This window comes from Zootoca vivipara, chromosome 12, assembly GCF_963506605.1.
Source record: "Zootoca vivipara chromosome 12, rZooViv1.1, whole genome shotgun sequence".
Lineage (NCBI taxonomy): Eukaryota > Metazoa > Chordata > Lepidosauria > Squamata > Lacertidae > Zootoca > Zootoca vivipara.
In genome coordinates, this window is record NC_083287.1 from 52,924,894 (window position 1) to 52,951,399 (window position 26,506).

Below are 26,506 nucleotides of genomic sequence, written 5' to 3' on the forward strand. Positions count from 1 at the left end.
AAAGCACAGATGTGCGTGCAAGCCAAGGTGGATCTGAAGGGGGTAGGGCTCTTTTATTATTATTATTTGCATGCATAATAATTATATATATATATATATCTCCCCTGCATATATAGGCTGTCTCCTTTTTTTGCAAGTAGGGGAGATGTGCAGAGATGCTGGAGAACATACAATAGCTGTCTTGTTGCATGCGAAGAGTTAAAATTCCTTCATAGCTGGGCCGACGCTGTGGCAATGGATCATCTCACCCCCAAACGCAATCGTTACAAGTTGACGGGGCTGCTTGCAGTCGTATAGCCATCGGAAGACTCCCCGGCTTGTTTTGCCTTTCTGGTGAACTCGGAATGACATTCGTGTTTAGATGCATTGTCTCTAGGAGCTTTCAGGCAAAGTGTGGGTTCCGGTGGGGTGAGAGGAAAAAGAGAGAGAGAGAGGAAAAAACCCCATCTGCTTGGAGGTATTGAATTGCAAGAGGGTCGCTATCGGATTTGTGACACGTTTCCTCTCTCAACCCCCCCTCCCCTTTTATCTATCAAGTCTGCTCAAGTTTGCGTTGGTTTTGAGGGGGATTCCGCCCCCTCCCCCATGCCACACTTCTCCCTTTCCTCCTTTTGCAGAAATGAAGGTGTGTTTCTGCAATGAAAAGGTCGGAGGCTTTGCACTTGCAATTGCGAGAAGGTGCCAGCTTAAAAGAAGGACGGCTGGAGCCTTATAACACACACACACACACACACACACACGGCTCACGGGCAGGGACAAGATCAGGAATATACATTTTATTGGAAGTGACACTATCTGGATGCTTGGGATGAGAGGCGCTGAAAGGGTTATTTAGCCATGAGAAGCCCTGGATTGCAAGAAAGGCCTACAGTTCTTCAGCAGTGCAGATCTTCCCAAGGTAGAAATCTTAACCATGGGTAGGATCCGGAACCGAAAAGTTGTATATGGATTTCTGGGTTTCGGTTGTGTGTGTGTGTGTGTGTGTGTGTGTGTGTGTGTGTGTAAGTTCTACATCTGGTTTGCAAATAGGGGTGGTGGTGATGGGGGTTTTTTTGGTGTGGAAAAGCTGTAATCCAAAACTCAGATCTTTCAGTCTTTGCATACTTTGGCCTGCATCGTAGAGCTTGTTTGTCACGCAAACGCTCCACAATTGCAGCACTGTCAAGCTGGCTGGCATGTGTGAACGGACCATCATCGCAGGGCAGGCTAAATTCTTAGGTCATCTGGTGTCACTCGGAATAACCTCCTTTGGCCAGTGGTTTAACCTCCTGAATTCAGCCATCTAAGGTGCTAAAGACACACCTTTTTCTACCCTGGCCTTGTGACTCTTGAGGTGTGTGTTTTCAGGACCTGTTCCCGTGACTGTGATTTGTTTTAGCTGTTCTTAATGCAGGGTTTCTAACTGTTCCAACCCGCCCTGGGATCTGCTGGTGAAGGAATAATGCGAATAGGAGTAATGGGTGGGATTTGGCTAGCTAGTCCTGTCAGCAGAAACTCACAGAAAGGCTTCTGTGTGAGTAGGGCTTCCACTCCCCCTATGCACCCCTGTAATTGACTTGGGGGTAAAGGTAAAGTCTCCTTCTTTGCAGGTCTTTAAGCACAGGCTTGACAGGCATATGTCAAGAATGCTTTGATGGTGTTTCCTGCTTGGCAGGGGGTTGGACTGGATGGCCCTTGTGGTCTCTTCCAACTCTATGATTCTATGATTCTCATCAAGTTTACTTTCGATTGTAAGATGGATCCTCTGTATTGGAGGTGCAACAGTTTTGAGGGAAAACCAGCCTAAAGAAATAACATTTAAGACCCTCAATGGCCTCGGGGGAGTCCAGATGTAGTTGGACTCCAGCCAGGATGGCCAGGTACAATGAGAGTTATAGTCTAACGTCATCTTGGACTGTAAAAAGAACCCCCACCTTGGAAAGACCACTAAGTCCTGAGTGTAAATTACTTATCTGCATCGCTGATTTTCAGATCTGGGCCATGAGCAGCAGTCTGAAGTAAGCCAGGAACAAAGACCCATTGAAGAAGTCACTAGTCGGGTCCAAGGATCATAGAATCATAGAGTTGGAAGAGACCACAAGGGCCATCCAGTCCAACCCCCTGCCAAGCAGGAAACACCATCAAAGCATTCTTGCCATATACCTGTCAAGCCTCCACTTAAAGACCTCCAAAGAAGGAGACTCCACCACACTCCTTGGCAGCAATTCCAATGTTGAACAGCTCTTACTGTCAGGACGTTCTTCCTAATGTTTAGGTCGAATCTTCTTTCTTGTAGCTTGAATCCATTGCTCAGTGTCCACTTCTCTGGAGCAGCAGAAAACAACCTTTCTCCTTGCTCTATATGACATCCTTTTATATATTTGAACATGGCTATCATATCACCCCTTAACCTTCTCTTCTCCAGGCTAAACATACCCAGCTCCCTAAGCCATTCCTCATAAGGCATCGTTTCCAGGCCTTTAACCATTTTGGTTGCCCTCTTCTGGACACGTTCCAGCTTGTCAGTATCCTTCTTGAACTGTGGTGCCCAGAACTGGACACAGTACTCCAGGTGAGGGCTGACCAGAGCAGAATACAGTGGTACTCTTACTTCCCTTGATCGAGATGCTATACTAAAGGAAGACCTTTTTGGCTCAAGCAAGGCTCAGTTCATACAAGAAGCCCTCTTATCCTACTTCCTGTCTTGGAAGATCCGATGGCTAACCTGGGTGGGTGGAATCAGCCCAGGACCTGAAGGTCCTGAGAAGCTACCTCTTGTCATTCAGGGGTTTGTCATGTGGGGTAGCTGTCCACAAATCCTAGTAGCTCATGGCAAGTGTGTGTGTGTGTGTATGTATGTGTGTGTGTGTGTGTGTGTATATATATATATGTGCATGTAAAAGTATAGCATATGGGGGAAGAGCCTCAGGGCTGTATCTGGTCCTCTGGGTTTCTCTGGCCTCTGGGCATGTCCACACACCATGTTGTTTGCCCTCCTTGAGTGATTTGGCCTGGCTAGGATGTGATCATGGTTCTACCTTGTTGGTATTTTATTTATTTGTTGCTGTTGGTTTTTTTTTGTGGGGTGCGGTTGCTTCTTGGCTAGCCAAATAGAGGGGTATTTTTGGCCCTGGCAAAAAGGCTTCCCTCTTTGGGTTTTTCCTTTTTCTTTCGGTATGTCGATGTCAAAAGGTGCCAAATGTGTTTGTCCATTCAGAGCGAGAGTCAAGCATTGCAGGAACATAGCTGCCAAGTCTCCCGTTTTTCGTGGGAAACCCCCGTATTTTGTTACCGTTTTCCGCTGTTATCCCGAATTGATTATATCCCATAAATATCCCGTAAAGCTCCTGCCGGCGGCCATGTCCTGGCTCCCAGCTGTCTGTGCAACTTCCGGTGCCGTTCTGCCCATGTCTGGGCACTGGAAAACGGGCGGTGCCGGCACCAGAAGTCGCTTCTACGCATGTCTGGACACGCGTAGAAGCGACTTCCAGTGCTGCGCCGCCGCGTAGAAGTGACTTCTGGTGCCGCGCCGCCGCTGATCCCAGATTTTTCAATCCGGGAGTTGGAGGGTATGTGCAGGAAACATGTCTGTCCATTGGGCTGGCTCTGTTTCGTATCCCCCACCCCACTTCTTTGGCATCCTTTCCAGGTCAGATCTGATTGGTTGCCTTTTATCATGATGTCATCCTGTCCACTAAGTGATCCCTGATTGGCTAGGAGCACTGTCTCGAGGAAGAAGGCCATCCCACATTTTAAAAGCTTCTGAACCCCTGGCAGGTCAAAGAAAGAGCAGGCAGCAAATGAGGGATTTGGAGAAGCATTTCTTAAATGTCTCCCCCCCCCCCAAAAAAAAAATCTCAAAGGGCTCCAAATGAGTGAACACGGTCTAGTATAGAAGGAGCATCTCCACCCCCATCGTTCAGCCTGACACTGAGGTCCAGCACCTAGGGCCTACTGGCAGTTCCCTCGCTGCGAGAAGCCAAGTTACAGGGAACCAGGCAGAGGGCCTTCTTGGTAGTGGCCCTGTGGAACGCCCTCCCACCAAATGCCAAAGAGAAAAACAGCTCCCAGATTTTTAGAAGACATCTGAAGGCAGCCCTGTTTAGGGAAGCTTTTAATGTTTAACAGACCATTGCATTTTAATATTTTGCTGCAAGCCGCCCAGAGTGGCTGGGGAAACCCAGCCAAATGGGCGGGGTATAAAATAAAATTATTATTATTATTATTATTATTATTATTATTATTATTAATTATTCCTACTAAAAATGCCAACAAAAAGCATTTGGTGAACATCAAACAATTACTTGCTTCATTGTGGGCGCCAGCTATAACCAGCAGAGCATTTATGCTGAATCTCACATTTAATTTTAGCAGTAAAGGAGTTCTGTACTCTGTGGAACAAGGCATTCAGCTATGGCCGCCCTCTTCCTTTTACTTGGGAGATAGAGAAAATGTGATTATCCTGCTTAGAATTCACGTAGTGCTCAAAGCAGTGGCCAGACATGATCTAGTAATCTTTGCACCTGCCCTGTTAGGTTAGTATTGTCCCTATATTGCAGGGGAGGGGACTTCCTCGATTCACAACCCCTTCTTTCCCATGCCACCCCCCACCCCCAGATCTACTTTTTTACAGGCTTGACCAGAGTGCGCATACTACCCCTTTGCGGCTCTTGCTAGGAGGACACAAGGCCGTGGGCAGAAGTGGCAAGGGGAGTTCCAGTAGAGCCATTGTGAGTGCACGAGCACATCAAGGGAAGATGGCGGCTGCCTGCATGGTGGAGACAGTGTGGCCTAGTGGCGAGAGCATTGCACTAAGATCTGAGAGACCAGGGTTTGAACCTCTACTGGGCCACGATGCTTGCTGCCTCTCAGCCTAAGCTGCCGTAAATAAACAGCCTGTGTGTTTGCAATTGTGCCACCACATGGAGACCAGCTATGCAACAAGTTATAGAGGCGTCTGGTTCTGTGGTGCAGAGGTGCATTTAGGAAGACTGTGTGTGTGTGTGTGTGTGTGTGTGTGTGTGTGTGTGTGTGGTGCTGTACAGCCGCTGCTTTGATGGCGAGCCAAAAAGAGTTGTTGCGCTTCTGCATATTCCACCCCATTCCCAATCAAGTGACAGCTTTGTCTTTGCACTGGGATGTTCTCTTCCCAAGGCAAGCAAGCTAAAGTGCAGGATTCTGTGTTCTTCAAGGTCCCCGGGTGTGTGAGTGCCTGGAGGCAGTTGGAAGATGGATGGCGGCTAACAGATTGAGGTTGAATCCTGACAAGACAGAAGTATTGTTTGTGGGGGACAGGAGGCGGGCAGATGTGGAGGACTCCCTGGTCCTGAATGAAGTAACTGTGCCCCTGAAGGACCAGATGTGCAGCCTGGGAGTCATTTTGGACTCACAGCTGTCCATGGAGGTGCTGGTCAATTCTGTGTCCAGGGCAGCTGTTTATCAGCTCCATCTGGTACGCAGGCTGAGACCCTACCTGCCCGCGGACTGTCTTGCCAGAGTGGTGCATGCTCTAGTTATCTCTTGCTTGGACTACTGCAATGTGCTCTACGTGGGGCTACCTTTGAAGGTGACCCGGAAACTGCAATTAATCCAGAATGCAGCAGCTAGACTGGTCACTGGGAGCGGCCGCCGAGACCACATAACACCGGTCTTGAAAGATCTACATTGGCTCCCAGTACGTTTCAGAGCACACTTCAAAGTGTTGGTGCTGACCTTTAAAGCCCTAAATGGCCTCGGTCCAGTATACCTAAAGGAGCGTCTCCACCTCCATCGTTCTGCCCGGACACTGAGGTCCAGCACCGAGGGCCTTCTGGCGGTTCCCTCGTTGCGAGAAGCCAAGTTGCAGGGAACCAGGCAGAGGGCCTTCTCGGTGGTGGTGCCCGCCCTGTGGAACGCCCTCCCATCAGATGTGAAGCTACCAGATTTTTGGAAGACATCTGAAGGCAGCCCTGTTTAGGGAAGCCGCCCAGAGTGGCTGGGGAAACTCAGCCAGATGGGCAGGGTATAAATAATAAGTTGTTGTTGTTGTTGTTGTTGTTGTTGTTGTTGGACTACAACTCCCATCATCCCCGGCCAGCTTACCCAGTGGTCAGGGGGATGATGGGAACTGTAGTTCAACAACATCTGGGGAACCCAAGGCTCACCCAGGCAGTCTCTATCCCTTCCTTCACAAAAGGGGAAGGTGCTAAGTTAGGCACTCGGACCAGAGGTCTCTCAGGAAAAAAAGCTGAAGAGTAACTCTGTGCATGCTCTGAAGCACTCAACCCTGGGATGCCATAACCTTTGATAACACACTGCGATCAACCTCGGCGTTTGCCTCTGAGCGTCCCCCATCCGCCATGCTGGTAGGCTTCTTTCCAGCTGCCACTCAGACCTAACTTTTTCAAACAGCGGATAATATCGTAGGTGTGTTTCTGGAGCGTAACACAAGTGCTGTTGAGCAATTCCATGTGGGAAGGAGGTCCCCAGGTGCAGAAAACCAACATGTCAGGGAAAAGACTGGGCTAGGCCCCTTCTTCCAGATATGCTTCTTTTATACGTGTGTACGTTTCCGAGCACAATTCAAAGTGTTGGTGCTGACCTTTCTAGCCCTAAACGGCCTCGGTCCAGTATACCTGAAGGAGCGTCTCCAACCCCATCACCCTCTGTATATATATAGGGTCTGACACTTCTGTTTCTAGTGTATCTGAAGAAGTGTGCATGCACACGAAAGCTCATACCAAAATATAAACCTAGTTGGTCTTTAAGGTGCTACTGAAGGAATTTTTTTATTTTGCTCCAACCCCATCGTTCTGCCCGGACACTGAGGTCCAGCGCCGAGGGCCTTCTGGCGGTTCCCTCGCTGCGAGAAGCCAAGTTACAGGGAACCAGGCAGAGGGCCTTCTCGGTAGTGGCACCCACCCTGTGGAACGCCCTCCCACCAGAGGTCAAAGAGAACAACAATTACCAGACCTTTAGAAGGCATCTCAAGGCAGCCCTGTTTAGGGAAGCTTTTAATGTGTGATGGATTTCTGTATTTTGTTGGAAGCCGCCCAGAGTGGCTGGGGGAACCCGGCCAGATGGGCGGGGTATAAATATATTATTATTATTATTATTATTTGCTCAGGAAATACTTTTTTTTGCATTTGGCCGTGTGAACCATCTATTGTGTGGCAATGTCCCTCCCTCCCCAGGAAATAAGACGCAAGACACAGTGAATTGAATTTTAAGTGGGCGAAAAGGCCACAACTTTATTGGTTGCGAATGTTGAGCGGTATTGGCTTAGGCATTGGACCCTAACCGACTATATCCGACTGTAACCCGTGTGTTACAGTCTGGGAGAAATTAACCACCAGAAAGGAGCCCAGCGATGTACATCTACTGGGACACCTCCTGTGGCCACCGTTGGGGGGGTGCCATAAGGCCCTGACCTCCGTAGGCTCAGGACAAAGCTACCGCCCCCGGAACCCCTTTAACGGGATTAAATCTCCAATTTCAGGCAGAGGATGACGCAATCTGCCCCCCATCTTTATTTATGCAAATTTCCAATGCCTAACCGCCAAACCAAGTTGTGACGAATTGCTATGAGGTAGGCGAAAAAACCAGTTTGGCTAGTCCAAGTGGAAAAAGTCCTACCCGGCCCCCTGGCCAACCAAGGCGACCAACCGAAGTCCATAGCAGCGTCGGCCTAACCTGCCTAGCCTAAAGGGTGGGTGGGTGGGTGGGTGATCCGTTCTGGCTGGGTGTTGGGGCGAAAGAGGCTGTGTTCCCACCTCCAGCTTAATTTAAAAGGGGAAGCCCCGCCTCCCAGCCGACCCTATTGGTTGGTCAGGTATGACGGAGGCGGGAACTCCCATTTCACGAGGGGGCTGAGCTCTCAGCCCCCATCGCGAGAATTTGGTCAGGCCATGCCCACAACACCACCTCCGTGTGATGCGGAAGTGGTTTTAACTATCTAACCTGGTGGCTTAGAAACAGGTCTGTTACTTCATCCGCTGGCCTTCGTGGTCGTATCTTGGAAGCTGCGTGCGCACACAGACACACACACATCCCTACTGAGGTCCCAGCTGCTGGTGGAGTAGTAGTAGAAATGGCCCCCTTCTTCCAGAGAAGCAGTCGCAGTGGAGACCTCTTTTCAGGCTCAAGAAAAAGAAGAGAAGCTTTGCAGTGCCTCTGGACTGGCGTCTTTTGCAACTGTTCCTTCCAGCCTCCAGCGCAGGCCTCGCATTCCAAGCATAACCCTGGCACTCGCATCAAGCCGGTGGGAGTCTTTGGCGTTTGCCAAGCCTGCAAGGCTGGGCCCCGCGAGGCTAACGTGCTTTTCAGGGCAAACCGTGGGATTAACGGCACTTGGAGAATGCGAGCGGGCCTTTCTCCTGCGGTTCTGCCTGTGTGTGCGTGGCGACGAGCAAAAACCCTGTTATGTAAAAAGGGATTTTTTAATTTTTTAAATAATCTGGGCTCTCTAGGAAAGCTGTTCCGGGTGGCGGAACCCTGATCCACCGATCTCACGACGATGGCGCAAAGCCCTCCTCGCTCTCTGCTTCTCTCTCTCCCCTTCTCTCCTGCTCTTTTAATAAAAGTGTGCCATTATGCGATTGCCAGAGACGTGGCTTTGTGCCCTTAATAACGCAGCTAGTAATTTGAGCACTTTTCTGGAAATGGCAGTCAAGTGCCAGGCTTTTGAAGGAAGGGAGGGCAATAATCGTTTAGCTCGAATTAGCACGCCGCTGAGCTCGGGAGCGCGAGAGATTGCCGCTGCCAGGGGTGGGCCGAGGAGAGCCCGAAGCAGAGTCGCCCTGCAAAGGAACATGGGGAGGGAGTCCTTGGTGCAGAAAGCGGGCTGCCCCAAATTGATTTGCTGGAGCAGTGGCTTCTTCCTGAAGAGAGCAAAAGGCAAGCAGGAAGGGAGACCTAAACTACTCTGGTTCCTTTTGACTGGATCCTTATAAGTTTTGGACTCTTAACTTTGGCTGCATACACACTTTAAAAACCCGTTCCCCGCCTCCCCCTGAATCCTGGAAGGCTCAGGTGGCCCGGAGTGCCTTCCATCAGCTTTGGCTGGTGGCCCAGGTGCATCCTTATCTGGACAGGGACAGCCTAACTACCGTTGTCTATGCTCTGGTAAACTCCAGGTTAGATAATTGCAATGCGTTATACGTAGGGCTGCCTCCGAAGATGGCTCGGAAACTTCACCTAGTGCAGAAATCAGCAGCTACGCTTACCAGGGCAAGATGGTTTGAGCATAGAATCGTAGAGTTGGAAGAGACCACAAGGGCCATCCAGTCCAACCCCCTGCCAAGCAGGAAACACCATCAAAGCATTCTTGACATATGCCTGTCAAGCCTCTGCTTAAAGACCCCCAAAGAAGGAGACTCCACCACAATCCTTCGTAGCAAATTCCACTGCCGAACAGCTCTTACTGTCAGGAAGTTCTTCCTAATGTTTAGGTGGAATCTTCTTTCTTGTAGCTTGAATCCATTGCTCCGTGTCCGCTTCTCTGGAGCAGTAGAAAACAACGTTTTCTTCCTCCTCTATATGACATCCTTTAATATATTTGGACTCTAAAAAGAACCCCCACCTTGGAAAGACCACTAAGTCCTGAGTGTAAATTACTTATCCGCATCGCCTATTTTTCAGATCTGGGCCATGAGCAGCAGTCTGAGGTGAGCCAGGAACAAAGACCCATTGAAGAAGTCACTAGTCGGGTCCAAGGATCATAGAATCATAGAGTTGGAAGAGACCACAAGGGCCATCCAGTCCAACCCCCTGCTAAGCAGGAAACACCATCAAAGCATTCTTGACATATGCCTGTCCAGCCTCTGCTTAAAGACCTCCAAAGAAGGAGACTCCACCACACTCCTTGGCAGCAAATTCCACTGCCGAACAGCTCTTACTGTCAGGAAGTTCATATTGCACTGATCCTGGTCCGACTGCATTGGCTACCAATTAGTTTCCGGGCTCAATTCAAAGTCCTGGTTTTGACTTTTAAAGCCTTAAACGACCCAGAATCGCAATACCTCAAGAACCGCCTCTTTCCATATGAACCTACCTGGTTCATCCTCTGAGGTCCTTCTTCATTTGCCTCCTCCATGAGAGGTCCTGAGGGCAGCACCGCAAGAACGGGCCTTTTTTTGCAGTGGCTCCCCATTTGTGGAATGCTCTCCCCGGAAAAGTTCACCTGGCGTCCTCATTATACACCTTTAGGTGCCAGGCAAAAATGTTCCTTTCCAACCGGGCCTTGGGCTGATTGACATCCGATGCCCTTTTAAATGTATTGTGGAAGGAGGGGTTTATTGGGTTCAGTGGACCCTTCAGATACGAACTTAATTCGTTCCGGGGTCCTTATATACCCCGAAAAGTCTGCAACATGAAGTGCCGCTTCTGTGCACACGCACAGCACGCAGAGCACTTCTGTGAATGCGCAAAGCTCATAGAGCCTTTCTGCGCATGCGCGCGCGGCAAAACCCGGAAGTATACACTTCCGGGTTTGTCACGCTCGCAACCTGAAAGTTACGTTACCCAAAAGTAACATAACCCGAGGGTCCACTGTATTGTGGAAGGAGGGGGTAATAATAATAATAATAATAATAATAATAATAATAATAATAATAATACTGGAGTCATATTGTGATCTTTCAAGACAGAGTGGGGATTTGAAACCCAATGTCCCATGTCTAGTTCTTTCCTTCAGTCGCTAAATCACACTGACTCTCAAGGGAAATGTACTCTGTGCAAGCTCAGAGGCATGGCTTCAATTAAAAAATGAGCTAAGCCACTAAGGAATTCTGCCCCCATGGTGGTGGAACTTTTGAAACCCAAAGGTGGCAACTCTTATTTGTAGGTTCTTGGTTCCCCAGCTGACTTCTCCGATGAGAAAAAACAGGAGTTTGGGCTGTGCTGTGAGTGAGCTGATAAGGTTTTGTTTGAAAGATCCCGGCTTGTCATACCATACATCTGCGGCAACAGGATACAAGGCAAACCCTCTTTCCCTGTGAACTCAATGTGTCAAAACATTAGGCGTTCTTCAAATGTTTTTCACTGAATGCTTCGCTGCGATTTCCCCCACAGTTCTGAAAGATGAAGGCTCTTGTCACTTCTCCGTTTGCTTGTCTGCGTGGAAAAAGAAAATGCAGTGGGGTTTTTTGTTTGTTTTGTTTTTGCAGTTCTTTCCCCTGTTAGTTGTCATCGCTCTCTTCTAATCTAGACCACATTTACAAGTACAGTGGTGCGAAAAAATCGCCCTGCGAATTGCGGTTTCCCATAGGAAGGCATTGAAATTTCTTTTTTTGCCCATAGGAACACATTAATTAAATTTCAATGCATTCCTATGGGAAACCGCGATTCGCAAGACGGATTTTTCGCAAAACGAATTCGTCTTGTGAGTCACCATCAGATCGTAAGACGCATTCGTCTTGCGAAAAATTCGTCTTGCAGGGCATTCGTCTTGCGAGGTACACCTAATAAATCTAGACCACATTTACAAGTACAAGTCACCTAATAAAGGGGGTCCCTGAGGAGCTTCATCCTTGTATATACTGCCTCCTCCTTCAGCTTAGGAGCCACAGTTCTGGGCAACCTGGTTTCCAGGCATGTCCGAATGGGCAAACCACGCTTTGCCCTTGCCTACCATTTTGCAGTGTGCGGTTGCATCCTACTTCAAAATAGCGGAAGCACCTAGAGGAGGGGGGTGGGGCGGACAGCCTCCTTGGGGCTGGTTCATGTAACACTAAACCATGGTTTGCAATTGTGTCTCGCTTGGCTTCGTTTCCGCCTCCCGGGAATGTGTCCTTGAATTCTGGCGACGCCTCTTGTCAGTGAGGGGTGTAGCCTGAGGAGGGTTATGAGGGCCAGGCAGAGGGTCCTGAGGGCCACATTTGGCCCCTGGCCCTGAGTTTCCCCATCTCTGGTTCACAGCTACCTATTACGTAGAGAAGGCGGTTGCAATCTGAGGCCGTTTTTTTGGCGGCTACCTCCTTTTCTCCCTCCTGTCTGGTTCTATCCTCCGTCCTTTTTCACTCCTGCCATGCCCCCCTTTTAGAAAGAAAAGAAGTCCGTCCGTCCCCCAAGCACTTTGCACATAGTGAACTTGCTATAACCCCTCATGCATCTCCCCCTCGTAAAACCCTGTTGACGGAGACGGGATGAGGCCAGCCAGCCTGCCCGCCTCAAAATCTCTTCTTGTTGACCTTCACTCGGCCTCGCTGAAGAGCCTGGACCGCAGCCGACCCTGGATAAGCAAGGCTGGCTGCTCTCCCTCGCAGGCCCCTCCAAGGCCTCTGGGCTTTGGGGGAACGCCAAGAGGAGAGCTGCAGGCCTCCAGTGTCTTCCTTTCAGAGCTGGTGGGCCGCAGAAAGGGAGAGTTTTGCAGAGTGCATAAAAGCTAGGTGCCCTCGGAAGGGTTGTGGCACCTTAGGTCCCCTTTTAAAGGAGAGCCTTCTGCCTTTGCTGGGTCAGTTCCTGCAATACGTTGGGAGGAAGACGGGCAGCCTGCGTAGCGCTGTTGGGTGGGTGGGTTGGTTCGTGGCAGCCCAACATGTCCGTTTCTGCTGCTCATTTTTGCAATCCAATGTTCAGTTCTCCACATTTCCACATCTAGCTATATATATATATATATATATATATATATATATATATATATATACATACATATACATATACACACACACACACACACACACACACACACTGTGTGTGTGTGTGTGTGTGTGTGTGTGTGTACAGTGGTGCCTCACAAGACGAATTTAATTTGTTCCGTGAGTCAATTCGTTTTGCGAAAAATTCATCTTGCGAATCGCGGATTCGCATAGGAATGCATTGACATTTCTTTTTTTGCCCATAGGAACCCATTAATTAAATTTCAATGCATTCCTATGGGAAACCGTGATTCGCCAGATGAATTTTTCACAAAACGAATTTGTCTTGCCAGTCACTGAAAAATTCGGCATTCGTCTTGCGAGGTACCACTGTGTATATATATTGTTGTTATTTAGTCGTGTCCGACTCTTCATGACCCCATGGACCATAGCACGCCAGGCACTCCTGTCTTCCACTGCCTCCCGCAGTTTGGTCAAATTCATGTTTGTAGCTTCGTGTGTGTGTGTGTGTGTGTGTGTGTATGAATGAAGGTAAAGGGACCCCTGACCATTAGGTCCAGTTGTGACCAACTCTGGGGTTGCGGTGCTCATCCTGCGTTATTGGCCGAGGGAGCCAGTGTTTGTCCACAGATGGCTTCCGGGTCATGTGGCCAGCATGACTAAGCCGCTTCTGGAGAACCAGAGCAGCACACGGAAACACCATTTACCTTCCCGCTGTAGTGGTACCTATTTATCTACTTGCACTTTGACGTGCTTTTGAATTGCTAGGTTGGCAGGAGCTGGGGCCGAGCAACGGGAGCTCACCCCGTCGCGGGGATTCGAACCGCCGACCTTCTGATCGGCAAGCCCTAGGCCAGGCACCCCCAAACTTCGGCCCTCCAGATGTTTTGGACTACAATTCCCATCTTCCCTGACCACTGGTCCTGTTAGCTAGGGATCATGGGAGTTGTAGGCCAAAACATCTGGAGGGCCGAAGTTTGGGGATGCCTGCCCTAGGCTCTGTGGTTTAGACCGCAGCGCCACCCGCGTCCCTCATATATACGCCTCACCAAAAGCGGTCAGCATCTTAGTGCGGAATTCTCCTAGCATATACACGCCGGTCTGCCATTTGGCATAACGAACAATTTATTTTCTCCTCAAAGCAGTTTCCCTTAATATGATCATTTTTGGTAGGCTCTTTTCAAACCGATCAGATGAGCGGGGTACAAATTTTTTGTGTGTGCGTGTGTGTTTTTGTTCACGTCTTGTGACATTCAGAGAAGTACGAGTTTTGAAGGATGGCTGTGTCTTCCCTCGCTTATTGTTTCAGAAAGGGCAGTTTCAGGAGCTTCAGCTTTCAAACTGAATTTCCACCCATCTCCATCGGTGGGTTATGAGAAAGGGCTGCGAAGTCGGAACTGTGCTTTTAGATTTGGGTGTCGCTGCGGACAGAGCAGCCAGCAATGGTGCATTCTGAGGCTTTCAGATTTCAGCAGCGCCCTGTGCGTTCGTCCCCATAATGATTAGGAAGTTGCATTATTTGGAGCTATGTATTCTGAGTGAGAGATTTTACTTTCTTGGGCTCCTTGATCACTGCAGATGGTGACAGCAGTCACAAAATTAAAAGACGCCTGCTTCTTGGGAGAAAAGCAATGACAAACCTAGACAGCATCTTAAAAAGCAGAGACATCACCTTGCCGACAAAGGTCCGTATAGTTAAAGCTATGGTTTTCCCAGTAGTGATGTATGGAAGTGAGAGCTGGACCATAAAGAAGGCTGATCGCCGAAGAATTGATGCTTTTGAATTATGGTGCTGGAGGAGACTCTTGAGAGTCCCATGGACTGCAAGAAGATCAAACCTATTCATTCTGAAGGAAATCAGCCCTGAGTGCTCACTGGAAGGACAGATCGTGAAGCTGAGGCTCCAATACTTTGGCCACCTCATGAGAAGAGAAGCCTCCCTGGAAAAGACCCTGATGTTGGGAAAGATGGAGGGCACTAGGAGAAGGGGACGACAGAGGACAAGATGGTTGGACAGTGTTCTCGAAGCTACGGACATGAGTTTGACCAAACTGTGGGAGGCAGTGGAAGACAGGAGGGCCTGGCGTGCTATGGTCCATGGGGTCACGAAGAGTCGGACATGACTAAACGACTAAACAAACAAATTCTGAGATCTCACTGGCATCCAGCGCGGAACTCTGCTTCATGAGAATCTCAGCTTGTGCCTTTTAAAAATGAGTCTGGTTCTCATGGCCAGAGTGCCCGCCAGCAGTACTGCCTGGAGGAATCTTAGAAGTTTGCGTGTATGTGTGACTACTAGATTTCCAGGGATCGGGTTGAGAGAGATTTCACTGCCCTCCAAAGTTCTCTCTCGTTCTCTGAACCTTGAAAAACAATGTGTAATCGGCACATTTTTAGCCGACTTGCTTAATTTGCATCATGTATACAGACACATCAGCTTTATTTTTATTTTTTTCCCTGCTGTTAAATTTAAGCTACCTTCTCCTACAGAAGTAATCTCCCCAAATAACTGGTTTGCTCAGCGTGAGCAAGGATCAAAGCCTGATTGCTGGCGGTGGTTCAAATACCCACGCTCTTAATTTATTCGAGCAAAATAAAGCAACAAATTCCTGAACAGTTACCACAGATAATCTCCCCCCCCCAAAACCACCAGCAGCAACAACCACAGGTTGCTATGCTATGACTTCTTTCTTGTTAACTGTATAACGGCAGATGGTATGAAATAGCCCAGACTGCCTTTATGAATAAGAGGTGATATGTAATAGCTAGGTCTGTGCTGTTCATTATGGGGATAATAATAATAATAATATAATAATAATTTATTATTTATACCCTGCCCATCTGGCTGGGTTTACCCAGCCACCCTGGGCAGCTTCCAACAGAAATATTAGAATACACTAATTTCTTAAAGATTAAAAGCTTCCCTAAACAGGGCTGCCTTCAGATGTCCTCTAAAAGTCTGGTAGATGTTTTTCTCTTTGACATCTGGTGGGAGGGCGTTCCACAGGGCAGGTGCCACTACCGAGAGGGCCCTCTGCCTGGATCCCTGTAACTTGGCTTCTCGCAGCGAGGGAACCGCCAGAAGGCCCTCGGTACTGGACCTCAGTGTCTGGGCAGAGAGATGGAGGTGGAAGACGCTCCTTCAGGTATACTGGACCGAGGCCATTTAGGGCTTTAAAGGTCAGCACCAACACTTTTCACTGCTCTCCCCTAGACACCCCATAACATTACCTCTCCGTTTTTATTTTTGCTTTTGCATCGCATCTTTTAGTTTGCAAGAAACGGACCCGTTTGCCGTGACACGAATAAGCTGCTGTAAGCCTTGAATACTGTATGTATTGAATACTCCATGAACAACTGGAGTCCCGGGTACCTTAAGTCCTTATGTTCCAAGCTCAATCATTGATATCATCCGAAGAAGCACTGTTAGTTGTTCCCCATGTTACAGAAGCCCTATTGTCTTCCGCTAAAAGTAAGGCATTTGGTGTCGCCGGTTCCATGCTGTGGAACTCTCTTCCAGCAGCAGAGTTGCAGCGGGCACCCTCGCTTTTGACTTTCCAGCATCTCTTGAAAAAAAATGTTTTTGTGCTGACAGACCCTAACTGTTTTTTGTTTAATGTCCCTTGAGTAGCCAGTCATTTTAAGGACTGTTCTGTGCTGATTTTAATGCGATTTTTCTGTTTGGTTTTCGAATCGTTGTACACCACTCTGATATAGTTAATAAATGAGTAAGTTGACAGAAATGAGATACGCAATGCTAATAAAAAGGGGAGTGCAGCATCAGCTAAAAAACAAACCAAAGATAAAGCAGGCTTCCTCAACCTCGGCCCTCCCGGTGTTTTTGGCCTCCAAATCCCATGATCCCTAGCCAGCAGGACTAGTGGTCAGGGATGATGGGAACTGTAGTCTCAAAACATCTGGAGGTGCCGAGGGTGAGGAAGCCTGAGATAAAACAACAGCCCTGCAATTCAGCAGGATTGAGACAGGAACCCAAGTCGACCTCATGATGATTGATGATAATGAAAAGCCTGGGCAGATGGTAAAAAGGCCTTCATTATTTGGATACCTGATCATGCAAGGCAGACAGTGTACGAATGGCAAGGGTCCGCTTTGCAGCAGTCCAACTACAGCTCCCATCCACCCCAGCGAGCATAGTCAGCGGCCAGGGATGATGGGAGTTGTAGTTCAGCAACATCTGGGGGGCTAGAGGTTGCCCACACCTGGTCTACACTTAACTGGCAGTGGCTCTCTTGGGTTTCAGAGAGTGGGGCATTGTCCGAGCTACATAGAGACGCCTGGACTTGAACCCGGGACCTTCCCCATGCAAATCAGATGCTCTGCCACTGAGCTATGACCCCCCCTAATTTATATTTTTGTGGATTTTTCATTAGAACAGTCAGTTTCACTGGTTCCAGCTGTTAATACTAATTTTATTATTCGTACCTCACCCATTTGACTGGGTTGCCCCAGTCAATCTGGGCGGCTCCCAACAGATATAAAAACATAATCAAACATCAAAAATCTTCCCTAAACAGGGCTGCCTTCAGATGTCTTCTAAAAGTTGTATAGTTGTTTATCTCCTTGACATCTCATGGGAGGGTGATCCACAGGGAGGGTGCCACTGCCAGGAAGACCCTCTGCCTGGTTCGCTGTCACCTCACTTCTCCCAGGGAGGGAACCGCCAGAAGGCCCTCGGAGCTGCACCTCAGTGTCCAGGCAGAACGATGAGGGTGGAGACGCTCCTTCAGGTATACTGGGCTGAAGCTGTTTAGGTTACCAGATTTTTTTTCCAATGAATCCGGGGACACTTTGATCAATCAATCAATTAATTAAATACTACGCGTTTGGGATGTTGATGCTGCAGCGATGGCGGTGGCAGAGGGGCGGCCGCTGCCTCGACCTCAACCGCCATGTTTCCCCTTCCTCCGAGGCTTCTATCTCCTTTCTTCATGAGCCTGGGCAGCCCCTGAGTTGTTGGTTCTTTGGTGATGGTGGGGAAGCGGTGCGTGGTGGGTCCGGCATGGAAGGCGGAGAAGGAGGGATGAGAGCTGCGGCTGCGAGGCTCGGCCAGCGCAATGCCTCCCTTCCCATCGGGGCAGCCCCAATCCCATTCCTACTTGCGTGCAAGCAGGAGGGGGCGGGGATCCCTCAGCTGTGAAGGGAGGCTTCCCGTTGCCTAACTGAGAGATCCCTGCCCCTCCTGCTTGCACAGAAGCTCTGATAGGCAGCGTGAAGCCTCCCTTCACAGCTTAGTTAGAATCATAGAAACATAGAGTTGGAAGAGACCACAAGGGCCATCCAGTCCAACCCCCTGCCAAGCAGGAAACACCATCAAAGCATTCCTGACAGATGGCTGTCAAGCCTCTGCTTAAAGACCTCAAAAGAAGGAGATTCCACCACACTCCTTGGTAGCAAATTCCACTGCCGAACAGCTCTTACTGTCAGGAAGTTCTTCCTAATGTTTAGGTGGAATCTTCTTTCTTGTAGTTTGAATCCATTGCTCTGTGTCCGCTTCTCTGGAGCAACAGAAAACAATCTTTCTCCCTCCTCTATATGACATCCTTTTATATATTTGAACATGGCTATCATATCACCCCTTAACCTTCTCTTCTCCTGAGTAAACATGCCCAGCTCCCAAACCGTTCCTCATAAGGCATTGTTTCCAGGGCTTTGACCATTTTGGTTGCCCTCTTCTGGACACGTTCCAGCTTGTCAGTATCCTTCTTGAACTGTGGTGCCCAGAACTGGACACAGTACTCCAGGTGAGGTCTGACCAGAGCGGAATACAGTGGTACTATTACTACCCTTCATCTCGATGCTATACTCCTATTGATGCAGCCCAGAATTGCACTGGCTTTTTAAGCTGCTGCATCACACTGTTGACTCATGTCAAGTTTGTGGTCCACCAAGACTCCTAGATCCTTTTCACATGTACTGCTCTCAAGCCAGGTGTCTCCCATCTTGTATTTGTGCCTTTCATTTATTTTATTTTTTTGCCCAAGTGTAGTACTTTACATTTCTCCTTGTTAAAATTCATCTTGTTTGCTTTGGCCCAGTTGTCAAATCTGTTAAGGTCATTTTGAAGTGTGATCCTGTCCTCTGGGGTATTAGCCACCCCTCCCAATTTGGTGTCATCTGCAAACTTGCTCAGGATGCCCTCAAGTTGCTGGGGTCAGGGAAGGTGGAGGCAGCCCGGAAGGTGCATCTTAGAGCCGCTGCACCACCATCCTATGGGGGCTTCTGAGCAGCTCCTGAAGCCAGCCAGAGCCAACTGCTCCGGGCTGCTGAGACTGCCGGTGCTGCGTTTCCCGGGGACATTATATGAAATCCGGGGACATTCTGGGGTTGGAATTTGTCCGGGGGCTTATTCGCCAATCCGGGTACTGTCCCCGGGAAACGGGGACGTCTGGTAACCCTACTTTAAAGGTCAGCACCAACACTTTGAACTGTGCTTGGAAACGTACCGGGAACCTGTTGCTAGATTTCCCCCTGAAATAACCGTCTGCTTGACTTCTGCTTGCTTTCACACCTCTTTGCAAAGGAGATGCCAGGAGATGCTTTGAACTTTCTGTAATGCAAACCCCTTTGAGTAAAGGACCTACTTCTCCTCTTCCTCCATGCAATGGCCGGCTGTGAATATGCAGGCAGGCAGGGAGTGGGGTGGGGGGGACTTTAGCTTACAAGTTTGTGCTTCTGTCACTCTGGGCAGCTGTTCAGCTGTGACAATGGCCTTCTCTGGGAATGTGGGAGGGAGGGAGAGAGGGAGGGAAGTCTCGGGGATCAGAGTGACCTTGAATGCCTCTTGGGAGTGGTGCAAGGCGGCACCAACAGGATTTTGCACACGAGCGGGGCTTCCTCCTACATCTCCATGGGCTGCTCTCGTGCCCCAGAGGGATGCAGGGAAGCACTTGGATCAGCTACTATTAATTCGACTCCCTTGGGGGAAGCGTTTGCTGAGACAGCGGAGGCAAAGACCTGGGATGGGGTCTTTGGTCTCGCCTCGTCAGGCTCGGAGCCATATAAAGGGTGCTTCAAAGCAGCAGAATCTTTTGCACGAGCAAAATGCCATTAGGGTGCGTGTGTTTCAGGGGTGGTGCAAAAACGAGGGTTGCGCGATATTGCAAGGACTCGTTTGCACGGCACAGTGGGGATCTTACGGGGGACATAGCTTAGTGGTGGAAGCTCTGCTTCACTGCCAGAAGGTCCCAGGTCCTGAAATGCTGGAGAGCTGCTGCCAGCCAGTACAGACAACATGGAGCTAGTGTTCATAGAATCATAGAGTTGGAAGAGACCCCAAGGGCCATCCAGTCCAACCCCCTGCCAAGCAGGAAACACCATCAAAGCATTCTTGACATATGCCTGTCAAGCCTCTGCTTAAAGACCTCCAAAGAAGGAGACTCCACCACACTCCTTGGCAGCAAATTCCACTGTCGAACAGCTCTTACTGTCAGGAAGTTCTTCCTAATGTTTAGGTGGAATCTTCTTTCTTGAAGCTTGAATCCATTGCTCCATGTCCGCTTCTCTGGAGCAGCAGAAAACAATCTTTCTCCCTCCTCCATATGACATCCTTTCATATATTTGAACATGGCTATCATATCCCCCCTTAACCTTCTCTTTGTAGTGTTAAGGCTACGTTCCTAGTGTTAAGGCTATGTTCCTACTGCCCACCCTAGCAACATGGGTTCTTATTCTCATTTATTTGGACCCTTTAGTAGCCCATTTCCCCTCCTCTAACTAAGGAAGTACCCAAAGCAGCTTAACAAGAGCAGAAATGACTAAAAAATAAATGCAGAAAATGATGCAAGCAGCGATTAAAAATAATAAAGGCTGGGAAGAGTCTTGGGAAAGAAACCTTTTTAAGGTGATTGGTAGATTGAGGGGCGAGACCAAGGGTTGGTCAAGAAGGCGGTTTTTGCACGTGCTATAGAGGGAAGTGAGGGCCAGGCGGGGATCATCCTCCTGGGAAGGGAGCCCATCTAGGAGAAGGAAAACTCTCATTCTAAACCTCTGCTGCCTTGTGGGATATCTTGAAAGAACAAAAGCCCAAGGAGGGACACACAACTCATTGAAAGATTCCATCAACGGTGTCTCTGAAGAATTTTACACATCACTTGGGAAGACAGGCAAACTAAAGTCAGTGTACTGGAAGAAGCAAAGATCAACAGTGTCGAAGCAATGATTCTTCAACATCAACTTCGTTGGACTGGTCATGTTGTGCGGATGCCTGATTATCGTCTTCCAAAGCAACTACTCTATTCCCAACTTAAAAATGGAAAGCGTAATGCTGGTGGTCAACAAAAGAGGTTTAAAGACTGTCTCAAGGCAAATCTAAAAAAAATGTAGTATAAACACTGACATCTGGAAAACACTGGCCTGCGAGTGCTCCAGTTGGAGAACAGCCTTTACCAAAGGCGTCATGGGCTTTGAAGACACTCGAACTCAGGACGCAAGGGAGAAACGTGCTAAGAGGAAGGCACGCTTGGCAAATCCACACCATGATGAACTCCCACCCGGAAACCAATGTCCCCACTGTGGAAGGACGTGTGGATCCAGAATTGGCCTCCACAGTCACTTACGGACTCATTGTTAAAATGGGACTCGTGTTTATGGAAGGCAATGTTTCTCGGCTATGAGGAATCGCCAAAAAGAGAGAGAGAGAAGAGACACAAATCCGGAGTGGATCCCCTAAGAGAAGCTGGATGACACCTTGTATGCCTCCTGTAGCCAAGCCTAGTGCCCAATGTCTTGCTCTCCTTTCCTTTGGGCCGCATCGGCGAGGCCGAGAAGCGGGTCTTGTTGCCTGGGCAGTCCAGGACATCCACACACACTTCCCAGGTTTGCGCCCCGGGGAGGTCACTTCAGTGCTCCTAACACAGAGGTTTGACCTCACCCCTGGAGGCACACTCCATTGTCTCTTGAAGAAGAAGAAGAGTTTGGATTTGATATCCCGCTTTATCACTACCCGAAGGAGTCTCAAAGCGGCTAACAGTCTCCTTTCCCTTCCTCCCCCACAACAAACACTCTGTGAGGTGAGTGGGGCTGAGAGACTTCAGAGAAGTGTGACTAGCCCAAGGTCACCCAGCAGCTGCATGTGGAGGAGCGGAGACGCGAACCTGGTTCCCGAGATTATTCCTGATATATTTCCCTCTTGCTGGTTTTCTGAGGGGTACTGCAGACACGGAAGAAAAGCAAACGAAGCCGTAAGAATTACCTTCCTCCTGTTGCTTAATCCCACAAAGTGCCTTTGTCTGTGAAAGCTACACCAAACGGGTGCCAGAATAGCTCGGTTGGTTAGAGCGTGGTGCTGATAATGCCAAAGTTGCAGGTTCAATCCCTGTAAGGAACAATGGCATATTCCTGCATTGCAAGGGGTTGGTCTAGATGGCACCTTAGGCTCCCTTCCTACTCTGCAATTCTATAAGTTTATGAACTATTACAGCCAATAGATTTGCCCACTCTCTTCAGACCAGCAGATTCACTTGCCCACCCAGAATTTGCAAGGTCTTTAGTTTCAGCCCGGCAGCAGGCTCCTATTGCAGACTGGTGGGTCACCGCGACCCCCTCTGCTATTTAATCTGGCTCGTTTTCCGCAATAGTGTGCTGGCAAGGGGCACCCGCGTTCCCCCCCAGATGGCTTTAATAACTCTTTCTTCCTCTCTACGCTATCTGGTTGATCAGCTTAGGATCTTTCTCCCCGAAGCATTTAAAAAGCTAGCGGAGCTGCCCGGCGCTAGATTGTGCAATTAAAAACGACAACAAAAAAAAGATAATAAAGCGTCCCCTAGTTGCGTGCCAACGCAGCTCAGCTGCAAAAAACTGTCAACTGCAGAATCAAGTCAGACTAAGGAAGGGAAGAATAAACTCCAAAGAGGCAGGAGAGAGAGAGAGAGAGAGAGTGTGCTCAGATCAGGGTCGGATTATGCAATGATTTTTTTGAGGAAGGCAGCTGCCAAGGAAGAGATGCCAAAAACCCACTCGCTCAGCTCTGGTCGATTATTTTGCTGTCGTTCCGAAGAAGCTCAGGAGGCAGCTTGAGGCTTATTTCTGTAACGAAGTTTCAGCCGTTTATTTATCTTTCTTGTTCTCCGGAGGCAACCGCCCAGGGCCCAGGGGGGAGGCTTCTCCTCCCAGGCCGCAGAACACACCAGCCTTGCTTTGCACCTTCCTTGATTCTGTTTGGCGGACTGAAATGTGTCCTTGAATCCTGATCTCGCCTCTTGCCTTCCTGGGGTGTTTGTGTGTATCTCTCTGTGTGTGTGTGTTTGAGTGTGTTTAGAAACTAGAATACTATACAAAGGCAATGTTTGCATTCGTCGCTCCGTCTGCTTTTGCCTGTAGCACGTGGCCCCCAGAAGACCGCCTCAAAAGGAATGCGGCCCTTAGGCTCCCAAGCTTCCATTCCCTTGTTATGCAATGAAGAACATTCGTCCTGATATCCTTTTGTTGCAGTGCTACACCCTCCCATTGATCATTTGTTCACGTTTATTGCATTTCCCCTTTACTTGCCTAACTGCAACCCCCCTTTTCTATTGTTCAATGAGTTGTTGTTTTGCAAGGGAACACTTTAATCTACCCTAACTGTGCAATCCCAGATTTGGGGGGGGGGGAGACGGGGGACAGGACTGAATCCCCCGTGCAAAATACTGTCAGTCTGCAGGCGACCTCTTTCTCCAGCTGCCTCCCCCTACCTGTCTGCAATCGAAACCCTAGAGAGCTTCTTTCTTTTGAGCAGATTTACGGCTCTGCATCAAAGAACTTTTTTCATCTCTTTACCAGTTGCAAGTTGCAACCAAGTGCTTCTTCAATGTGACTTTAAAGTTTTGGAGGTGATACTTTGCCCCTAGCAATAATTTATTATTATTGTTAAAGCCCACTAGAGTGTGTGCCTTAACTCATCCTAATGAGGTCTCTTAATGAAGCAAACGAGTCGCCGTTTTTAATGGGCTGTAATTACCTTGGAGAAGGTGTGCATTTGCAAGGATCTTCTGAGTGATAGCTGACAGGATCCCTGTGTGACGGTCAGTGGTGCGGCTGTGTGGTTTTTTGTGGGTTCCCCCCCCAACCTCAAGTGTGATTCTCCCTCCCCTTGCCTCCCCCCTGGGAAATCTGGGTCCGTTCAAGATAAGATAGGGGTAGGGAGCCTACAGCCAGCAGACCTAATTTGGCTGGCCCCTCAATTTATTTACTGCATTTCTCTACAGTTTCCAAGACTCTCTGCAGAAGGTAATGTGGTTTAAGCACACTTTAAATAATAATAATAATAATAATAATAATAATAATAATAATAATAAATTTATTATTTATACCCCACTTATCTGGCTTTTCCTCAGCCACTCTGGGTGGCTTCCAGCAAAATAATAAAATACAGTAATTCATCAAATATTAAAAGCTTCCCTAAAAAAGGCTGCCTTCAGATGTCTTCTAAAAGTCAGATACAGTGGTACCTCTACTTGCGAATTTAATGCGTTCCGAACACACATTTGTAAGTCGAAAAAAATTGTAAGTCGAATCCCATAGGAATGCATTGGGAGAAAAATTTGTAAGTCGAAGCAACCCTATCTAAAAATTCGCAAAAAATCCTATCTAAACCACATCCAAGATGTTGGACGGAACTCCATTTGTAAGTAGAAAAATTCGTAAGTAGAGTTATTTGTAAGTAGAGGTACCACTGTAGTTGTTTATTTTCTTGACATCTGGTGGGAGGGCGTTCCACAGGGTGGGTGCCACTACCGAGAAGGCCCTCTGCCTGGTTCCCTGTAACCTCATTTCTCGCAGTGAGGGAACCTCCAGAAGGCCCTCGGAGAACAATAACCTGGTGCTTCTTAACCTTCCTCTCCTTTCTTCCCACAGCTGATAGTCGAAAAGACAACTGACTACCCGGCCGCCGAGTACTCTCTGGTGGAGGATGTAGCCCTCCACTTCACGTGTTTGATGGACAGACTGAACGAGCAGCGCCTGTTTCAACCGGACCTGTGCGACGTGGACATCGTCCTGCTGCAGCACAGGAACGTCTTCCCGGCTCACAAGGGGGTCCTGGCCGCCTACAGCCACTTCTTCCACTCCCTCTTCACCCAGAACAAGCAGCTGCAGCGGGTGGAGCTCTCCCTGGAGGCCTTGACCTCCCAGGGCCTCCAGCAGATCCTCAACTTCATCTACACCTCCAAGCTCCTGGTCAATGCCTGCAACGTGCAGGACGTCCTGAACGCGGCCGCCGTCCTGCAGATGAGCGACATCGCGTCCTCCTGCCAGGAGCTGATCAGCACCAGGTCCCTCGGTTTAGCCATGGCCAGCAACATGGCGCTGCCTCCGGACAGCTGCGGCAAGGGCGTCCCGTCGCAGTACTACTGCAACATCAAGCAGGAGATGGATCCGGCGCCGCATCCCAAGATCTACGCCCGGGAAGGGAACGACCCCTACTCGGTGCGGGTTGAGGATGGCGCAGCGTGCGGGGGCAACCAGAACCTCCCCGCCGTGGCTGGCAAGAAGTATTACAAGGAGGAGAAAGATGGCGGCCCGCCCATCTGCAAGGTGGAGGGCGAAGAGCCCGGCGTGGCCCTGGGCAGCCAAAGCTCTTACAACCGGGGAGAGCAGATCATCGTGGAGGTCAACCTCAACAATCAAACCCTCAACGTCTCAAAAGGGACGGAGGGGAAGTCCCCGGCCACCGACCAGACGGCCGGCATCACCGCGGTGATGGGGCGGCCCGAAGGGGAAGGGCATGGCGCGGACGAGGATGGCGAGGAGGAAGAGAATGGGGAAGGAGAGGAGGAAGAGGATGACGGCGAGGTGGGGGAGGAGGAGGAGGAAGAGGAGCACAGCGAAGAGGAAGAGCTGGAAGATACCACCGAGGAGGAGGACGAGGAGGAGGAAGAAGACGGCGAGGAAGTGGCGGAGATCAAGAGGGAGAGGTCTGGGCCGCCCCATAAGGCCAGCAGGCCCTCCAAAGCGGCCCAGTCGGCCGCGTCCAACAGGTCCCAGGAGACGGTTTCCGTGGCGATGGAAGACGAGGAAGCGGAGGAAGCGGAGGAGGAAGGGGAAGACCAGAGAGGCCGGAAGAGGAAGAAGGAGCCGGACGGGGTGGGCCAGAAGGTGAAGCTTGAGGAGAAGCAGCATTACCCCTGCAAGAAGTGCCCCCGGGTTTTCAACAACCGCTGGTACCTGGAGAAGCACATGAACGTCACCCACAGCCGCATGCAGATCTGCGACAAGTGCGGAAAGCGGTTTTTGCTGGAGAGTGAACTGCTTCTGCACCACCAGACGGACTGCGAGAAGAACATCCAGGTGAGAGGGAGCCAGCCACCCCTCGAGGCACCACATTTCAGCCAGGCCGCCCTTCGCATGCTTTGGCGCATGGGGCATGCTCTGTACAATGAGAACAGGTGGGAGTCATTACATAGGATGTCTGTTGCGACAGACCCACTGACTGGCCTCAGCCATCCTGGGTTCCAGGCAGGGGAATCTCCTATCCCTGGAAAGACAAATAATAATATTAATTCATTCATTCATTCATTCATTCATTCCCTGCCCATCTGACTGAGTTGCCCTAGCCACTCTGGGCAGCTTCCAATGCCTATAAAAACATACTAAAACATCAAGCATCAATAGTAACAATCTGATCCACAATATTACAAAAAAAAATCACAATAACTTGAAAACAAACAAGTTATATCAAATGAAGTAATATTCAATAATCTGTTAAAATATAACAGTAAACAGTAAAATTAAACATCAGCAAATGATAATTAAACGGTTTACATATCAGTGGGTTAAACCACTGAGCCTAGGGCTTGCCAATTGGAAGGACGGCGGTTTGAATCCCCGCAACGGGGTGAGCTCCCATTGTTCGGTCCCAGCTTCTGCCAACCTAGCAGTTCGAAAGCACGTCAAAGTGCAAGTAGATAAATAGGTACCACTCCAGCAGGAAGGTGTAAACGGCGTTTCCATGCGCTGCT

At 49.2% G+C, this 26,506-nt stretch overlaps 1 protein-coding gene across 3 annotated transcripts in view; it reads left to right on the top strand.

Annotated features, from left to right (window-relative positions):
* Positions 1 to 26,506, top strand: part of ZBTB47 (zinc finger and BTB domain containing 47) — a 36,551-nt gene that overhangs the window by 502 nt on the left and 9,543 nt on the right. For 2 of the 3 annotated variants that reach the window (XM_035129966.2, XM_060280947.1), the window contains exon 2: positions 24,405 to 25,835. In XM_035129966.2, the coding sequence (XP_034985857.2) occupies positions 24,405 to 25,835 (1,431 nt within the window). Of the gene's footprint in view, positions 1 to 23,745; positions 23,778 to 24,404; positions 25,836 to 26,506 lie in introns of those variants that run through there. The other variant, XM_060280948.1, reaches the window with a different exon arrangement.